Here is an 8,116-nt window from a genome sequence, read left to right on the forward strand (position 1 = left end):
GGACAAGGCAGTTCAAAGTAAGAAGTGAAGCAAGGAAAGGGGACACTGCAAGATATTTGGGAGCAAGGAGAGGAGCCTGGAGAGCCAGCAGTCTTGCTTGGGAGCCTGGTGCCTGTCTGGTGACACTACCTTCATCCCTAGTGCTCAAGACCCGAGAGAGCGTGCTATGCGAAACCCGAGTTTGGGGCTCAAATAGAACCAGAATGTGTTCTGTTTCCGCCTCTCACTGAAGCTGTGCAACTTCAGGAATATTAAACTTGTGTGAATGTTGGCTTCGACCTCTCTAGCAGGGAAATGACAACAGCATCTGCTTCACAGGGGTGCAATAAGGTTGAATTAGATAAAACATGCAGAGTATTTATCATAGTACCTGGCCCTGGAGGAGTTTTCGGGAATGACATTATTGTCTCTCTGTGTTTAGCTCCCTCTGGAAAGATGGTGTGTGGGTCCTCTTTGATCATCTCAGAAGTCTTCACTGGGTCCCTTTCTGGGCCAGTCTAGGCCATGTTCGGTACTGGTTTTGTTGATGATGGTAGGGATCCTTTATTGTGCTCAACTCGTGCTTCTAGTCATAGGTGCTCAGCCAATGTAGGATTAACATTGCTGGTATTTGGAGAGCAAACAAGGAAAAAGGTGAATCCAAGTTACCCAACATCAAACACATGTTTAATCCTAGGGCTGACTGCATAGAGACATTGATTTTCATTTGAAAGCCCTTTGTGCTGCTTTCCAGTCCACAGCATCCATGTCCTACTACCCATTCTTGCTCAGGTGGTACCACTGCTTAGAGGTAAGAGTAACTGTGGCCCCTGTAACTCTGGATTTCTCTGTATCCCAGTTCCCTCATGCACAGTAGAGTAGAACCACTGCCCACTGGCCTGGGTGAAATCAATTACTACACATCAAACCTACACGTGGTACCTGTCCCATGGCAGTGCCCAGTGACTGACGGCTACCAGTGTTCTCCTCCTTTCTCTCATCTTCCACATTTTGTTCTCCTCATCTTTGTTAGCAGCAACATCACCAATGCCAAGTGCAGATCTCAGCCAAAGATGCTTTACTTCAGCTTTATTTTTTCTGCCCACCCAGGGAGCAGGAGAGCCCCTTCTACAGTGAATATCTTCCCCATTCCCCACCCCAGTCTTTTGTTTTCCTAGCTTTGAGTTCTCTGGTTCCAACTTTCATACAGTGCCAGCCCTGGGGGAAGTAGCCAATTTGGATGTGTTTTAGGGTGCATATGCTAGTTTTACAGCATGGTATCACACAGCAGCTGGTAACAGGGGCTTTGAGGGTCTCAGAGACCTGGATTCCTGTCTTGCCTCCCTTCTTTCTGGGTGAGCCTGACTGTGTGAAGCTGTATAATCCCTCAGAGCTTTAGTTTTCTGTTTCATGAAATGAGGATTTTGTGAGGCTCGGGTGAGAGATGTGTATAAAGTTCATAGATCGGTGGCCGCCCCCGGAAGTGACCCATCAGCTGTTGACTAGGCCAGACCTCTTTCCAGGGATACTTCCCATGCTGCCCAGCGCCTATCCTCAGCTGCCATCCATGACAGAGCTGTGATGCAAGCTGCTGAATACTGTTCTCACGTGTTCTTTGGTTTCTGTCTTAGGAAAAGCACCTCATTTTCTACGACTCCAAAACGTCGAGGTGAATGTGGGGCAGAATGCCACATTTCAGTGCATTGCTGGTGGGAAGTGGTCTCAGCACGACAAGCTTTGGCTCCAGGTAAGAATGGAGGAAGTGCCTACTCCTACTGGTCCTTCCCTCTGCAAAGGGAGAAAATATGTGTTATAATGAAGGGTTTAGTGGTAAGGGAGGGGATACTTGAAACTAACTGCTCCTCAAGTGCTCCTCTCCATCTATGCCCTTGTTAAATCTGCACTGCAATTCTTTTAGATGGGCATTAGTGCGCCCATTTCATAGATGTACAAACTGAGGCTAAACCTAAAAGTTCCAGATCTAGAAGTTAGGACATAACCTCCCCTAGCTACTGCTTTACAAACTTTGTCTTTTAAACCCAGACTACCAGGTCTAAAGCGAACTGAGCATTTTAGATTCTGGGTGTTTGACATCACAAAATATTGATGTTGTTTGTACAGTTCTTGTATATACAGTGGTTCGCCAGTGCATCTGGGAAAACAGTTGCTCTCTTCCCAGAATATATCACTAAAACAATCTGTCTATTCTCTGGTTAAATGAACCTATCGGTGACATCCATCAGGAAAGATTTTAAGCTTGAATCTCTTTTTCTAGTATTTGTATCATTGATGCTGCTTCACTAGCAAGATGAGAAAGAGTCTCTTTGGTTGGGAAATAAAGGCAAGGGGTAAAACACAGGTTTAGAACACACCTTGTGGTAGCACTGGTATAGTCTCGCAAGAATGAACACAAATACCAAGTCCTGGGGCAACACAAAAGTCAGCGCAGCAGCCATGAGCTGCATGTGACTTTGGCTAATCCCAGTACCCTGGGAGGCTGAGTCAGGAGGGTCACAAGTTCTAGTCCAGCCTTGGCTATTTAAAAGTTTAATGTGACTCTGTCTCAAGATAACGAAAGGGGGAGTGATAAAAGCTGTAGGTTCAATCCCCAGTACCACCAGCAAAATATATTTTTCTTAAGCAGCTATACTGAGGTATAATTGAGATGTAATATATAAAGTATGCAACTTGTAAGTTTGATATAGGTAAAGCTACTTCCACAGTGAAATTACCAAACACAGATGTAACCCCCTCAAAAAATTTCTTTCTCCCATTTTAATCTTCTGCCCTCCCCACCGCCATGTATAATGGGCAACCACTGTTCTGATTCTTTTCACTCTATATTAGTTTACATGATTTAGAATTTTATATAAATGGAATCCTGCAATATATACTCAACTCCCAGTGGACATAATTATTCTGAGATTTATATCTGCTGTTGTATGCATCTGTACTTTGCTAGTTAGTGCTGAGAAATATTCCATTGGATGGTTACTTCACCGTTTATGTATTCATTCATCTACTGATAAACACCTTTTGGGTTGTTTGCAGTTTGGGGGCTCTAGAAAGCAAATTGCTGTGGACATGCATGTGTAGATCTCTGTGTGGACACAGTCTTTATTTCTCTTGGGTAAACAGCTAGAAATGGAATGGCCGGGTCCCCAGGTACATAGATGTTTAATTTTTTAAAGAACAGCAAGCTGTTTTCAAAAATGGTTGAACCATTTTACATACCCACCGACAGTTTGCAAAGTCCTAGTTGCTGCACCACAGTGTCACCAGCCCTCACCGGGGTCGGTCCTTTTAGTTTCAGCCATTTGAATAGGTGTGTGATGGTAGCTCTTCCTGGTTTTAAATTTCATTTCCCCATGACTAAGGGTGTTGAATAGGTTTTCGTGTGCTCATTTTCCCAAATAGCTCTGTGTACTCTTTGATGGGAGTTCACACCGTCCCCTCTCTTCTTAAATGTGAGTCCATTTCCTGCAGTTAGAAACTCCTTGGGGAGAAAAAGCCCATCTAGGGACTAATAGTTCTTTCTTGCTACTTAGCGGCACAGCAGACTGAAACGCACCACAGCAAACAGTGCTGTCTGCTCCTACTTCCAAGTCCCTCCACTGTTGGGTAGTGCTATTTACTCTTTTCATTCTAATTAGCATTAAAGTGCAGCTTGGACTCCAGAAACTTTGTCATTTCAATGGTATTGCCTCAGCTAGGTCAGGAGAATGAACTGGGGCAGTCACAATATTGTGAGCAACTTTATTTGGGTTTTTCAATTACTTGAGGAGTTACTGCTACAGTTCTGAGTTGCAGGGCCTAAACCTTAGATCTGTTAGACGGGGGATATTGAAGCAGAACATAATGGAAGTGTGGAGGAAAATTGATAGGAACACACAGTGTAAGGCTCTCTCACATCTTATTATTTGTTTATCTACTTTTCAGTGTAAACCAAATCTTATTTCACAGGACATTTTTCAAATGGCTCACCGTGAGACATAAAACATGACAAGACAGCATAAATTAAAAGTGAGGTAACACAAGATAGTAGGAAAGACTACACTGGAGCTGATAATAATGCAAAAACTGCATTTCTGCACACCTGCTACTGAGGAGTGTGTCACAGACAGGGCACACAGCACCACAGCTGCCTGTGGAATAAAGAAAACTTGTCAGATAGACGGTTTACGACGTCTGTGAGATAAACACAAACCAATTGCTCAGGAAAATTCTAACTGCTGTTCACACAGAGGCCAGACAGGAATTGTTCCCCACAGTCCTCATAAAGAAAACACTGTGTGATGTAAGGAACAGCGTCCCCACCACAGCCTTCTTGAGGGCACATAAGTGGGTTTCATAGGCCTGTTCCACATAATGATGTTCTGTGTAAAAGCTGTCTGGGAAAGGGAGGGCAGAAGGAGTGGGCCGGTGGGGACAGCTATGCTAGAGGTCCCCAGCTTTCTGCTAATCTGTCTCCATCTTGGGATGCTTTAAACGTAGCTAGTGAGTGAATATACTTGATAACTATTTCTCCAGGGAAACCTGCCTAAGTATTGTCTCCCTCATCAATATTTCAGGGAATATTGAGAAGGAGGATATTTTTACTAGACTCTCTGACAAATCCTTGCATGGCTAGTTAAATCCAGGCTCATATATTCAACAGTATAGTTGGAAATAGGTTGTGCTAGTCAGAGTTCTTCAGAGAAACAGAACCAATAGGACGGACGCACACGCGTGTGCGCGCACACACACGCACGCACACACACACACACGAGTACACACAGAGGAAGAGATTTATTAGAGGAATTGTCCACAGGATTGTGGAGGTTGAAAAGTCCTACAATCTGTTATTTAAGAGCTGAAGACCTCAGAAGAATGGGATGTCATTTCACTGCAAATCAAAACTCTGAGACTCAGAAGGGCCGATGGTGTGAATCCCAGCTCAGGGGGAGAAGATGAATGGGGCAGTTTCAGCAGTTGGGTGGGAAACAAAGGGGCAAAATACTCCTTCCTTGACGCTTTTTGTTCTATTCCAATCCTTGAAAGACCAGATGAGCCCATCCAAATGGGAAGTCTATGGTAGTAAGTCCACTGATTCAAGTGTTGATTTCATCCAGAGCACCCTAACAGATGCACTAAAAAGAAATGTTTAATCTGGGCAGCCTGTGACCCAAGTTGACACACCGCATTAACCATCACAGAGGTTAGCATCTTCCTGCAAAATAGGAGGTGCCTGTCAAGACATCACAACCCAGGAGGTGGCTGTAGTCTGCTGTGAGACAGGCTAAGACCACACAGAATTCTCATGAGGCACCTAGGCTTTGGCAGGCTTGCTGGGGTGACAGCCTGAGAGTTTCCAAAGCAAGTGAAACAGGCACCCTGTGGCTAAGAGAGGACCCTGACATCTGGTCCAGGCTTCAGTACTGCTTTTGCCTGCTACAGTTTCTACCATGAGCTGAGGAATTTCACTATTTCCTCAAAGGTGGGAACTTTTTAATCCACTACTGTGAGTTAGGAAAAGAGTCTTTGTTTCCAAAATTGGGTATCAGTGGTCATTCTTTCTGTAGTGGTTTTGAAGCAGTCCCTGGACTTACAGTTTGAGAAAAATCCTTGCCACCTGTATCACATCTTTACTGCTTCTCTCCCTTTTCACAGAGCAGAAGTCTAGCCTGCTTTTAAGTGTTTTCAAATAAAAAAATTAGATTAAAGAGAGACACCATGCCACATCCCTAATTTGTGTCCTCCTGGAAAGTTTATATGCTCTTTAGAGACTCCATTTGCTTCTGTTGACTTTTATGCAATTGCAGTGTAAGGTTTTGGCCGAGACCTATGTGGAAATGCATATACCTGAGCCTAGAACAGTCCTAGGGCTTCAGGAAAGAGGCTTATAAAAGGCCAGTAAATAGGAACAAGATTGTCTTATCCTGGATTGGTTTCTTGTTGAGGTGAAGAAGATAATGCTGTGTCCATGGTCAAAAGACTTCATTCAAAATTCCTTATGATACAGTGACCTAAGGAACTCAAACTTTCCAGTTTTCAAGCAAATTTTCAAGGAACTAGTGGTATATATTTAAAATAGAATGTTTGGTATGCACAGTGGCTTACAGTTTGGGGAAGCTTTTTTAGGAAAAGGGTACAGAGAAGTGGGACTTCACTGACAGACTTGTCTCTGCAACATAGTGAAAGCATAAAAGTGTACATCTTTCCTGAAAGATAATTAGGCAGTATTTATGTAAAGTTTTAAATGTGCCTATTCATCCAATGGGTGACTTTACTGTTGGTAGTGTATGAAGATATAACCAGGAATGTGGACAAAAATGTACCTGCAAGACTGTCCAACAGGATACAGAACTAAAAAGAATCCAAATGTTCAGCAAGAGAGATTAGTTAAGTAAATGCTGCAGTGAAGCAACTGAATATCTCATTATAGACTTTACTTAATAACATTCTCACAGGATATAGCTAAGTAAAAAAGTTATAAAATAATATGTTCAATATTTAAATTTTTATGAAAAACATATATGAACATATTCATAAACATACATATATAATACACACAATCCTTATATAAATATACACGTATAATACTATGAAACAAATGTGAACATTCTTGTCATTACAGATCATGTATACTTTTTACTTTTCATTTCCATTTTCTGTTTCATCCAGATGCTATAAAATGAACTAATATACACAGAAATATATGCTGTTTAAAAAAAAGAGGAAGTGGTCACTCTTCTGTAGATATGGAATGTTCTAAGGGTGGCAGGAACCCTTGCTGTTGTTGGGTAGCTAATTCCAACAGAAGGGGTGGCCCCCAAGCAAAGACACAGATCCAATTCCCTCAGTTATCTGCACAGCCTTGTCATTGTCATGAAATCATCCTCAGCCAAAAGAGTGCTTAGAATATTCCATGCATGTCCTCCTGTTATGTTGAAGCACATGGCTGACAGGACTCTGTCCTGGAACAACTCAGGGACCCAGAGCAGACCCTGCCAGCCCCACCATGGAGCTGACCACCAGCCCTCTCTACTGAGGATCACTCCATTGGAGGGTTGTATAATAAATACCATTTGAAGCATCTCAGAAACGAGTCCATGTGTCCAAATGCTCTGCACAGATCTCAGTAGGGGCCATGTGTGTGTTGAGACAAACCACAGGCAGTGGAGTGTGATCTGATCTGGCAGGAAACAGCTCTTGCTCTAGGAGCTCATTGGCTCCATGTCAGCTGTACCAGGGCTGACGAGATAAAGAGGCACATCAGTCTGTGCTGCTGCTGCTGCTGCTGCTGCTGCTGCTGCTGCTGCTGCTGCTGCTGCTGCTGCTGCTGCTGCTGCTGCTGCTGACTCTCCCATTAGACCTGTTTTTGGCGCCCCACGGGGCTGCTGCTTTCTCCAGCACTGGGAGGATTGTGTGAATTATTTCCTCCTCCTCTCCCCTGCTTCAGAACCAGGAGTCCCTTCTGTACTAGGTTTTGGCATAATGGTCACACCACAGTGAAACAATGATGATTAAGTAGTGAAACTACTTCCAACAGCTGACATTTATTGAGTGCTTGCACACAGAATGCATTTAATTCTCATAACCAGTCTTTCAAATAGCTGTTATTACAGCCCCATCTGTGGACAAAGAGGCTGAGCCTTGGAGGAGGAAATGATGTCCTCAGATTTGCACAGGCAGTGAGCAATGAATGCAGGATGTGAATGTGCTTCTGTGTTGTATTCAGGTCCTGGGCTCATCCTTCCATGCCTACCTTGTGACTTTGTCACCTTGTGTTACCACTCCAGCCTTTCATCCTAAGCAGGTGGCTTCCTCTTAACAAACAAACTCATTGATTTGGCACATGTTTACACATCTCTAGTTTGCCAGCCACTGTACTATATACATATGTATATTTGAGTTTCTGGAATCTACAAATGAGATCAATAAAATAAAAATGCTCTTGAAATTTTTATCAAATCAACTCCTCTGGTTACATTCTAACTTTTCTTGTCCCCCTTCTGAACTGTATATCATGACTGTGATGTCTACACTTGCAGTGTGGTTTTCTTCAACTCCAGATTCTTTACAAGTGGTCCTTATAAATGACAATAGCACTTTTCTTGTTAAAGCCAAAATTTTTTTTTTTTTTTTTTTTTTTTTT

At 43.0% G+C, this 8,116-nt stretch overlaps 1 protein-coding gene across 8 annotated transcripts in view; it reads left to right on the top strand.

Moving 5' to 3' along the window:
* Ptprt (protein tyrosine phosphatase receptor type T) overlaps positions 1–8,116 on the top strand; it is an 810,280-nt gene that overhangs the window by 136,357 nt on the left and 665,807 nt on the right. For all 8 annotated transcript variants that reach the window (XM_033767165.1, XM_010631417.3, XM_033767166.1 and 5 more), the window contains exon 5: positions 1,611–1,726. In XM_033767165.1, coding sequence (XP_033623056.1) covers positions 1,611–1,726 — 116 coding nt within the window. The remainder of the gene's footprint in view (positions 1–1,610; positions 1,727–8,116) is intronic.

This window comes from Fukomys damarensis, unplaced genomic scaffold, assembly GCF_012274545.1.
Source record: "Fukomys damarensis isolate Sample0158 unplaced genomic scaffold, DMR_v1.0_HiC HiC_scaffold_22, whole genome shotgun sequence".
In the NCBI taxonomy this organism is placed as follows: Eukaryota; Metazoa; Chordata; class Mammalia; order Rodentia; family Bathyergidae; genus Fukomys; species Fukomys damarensis.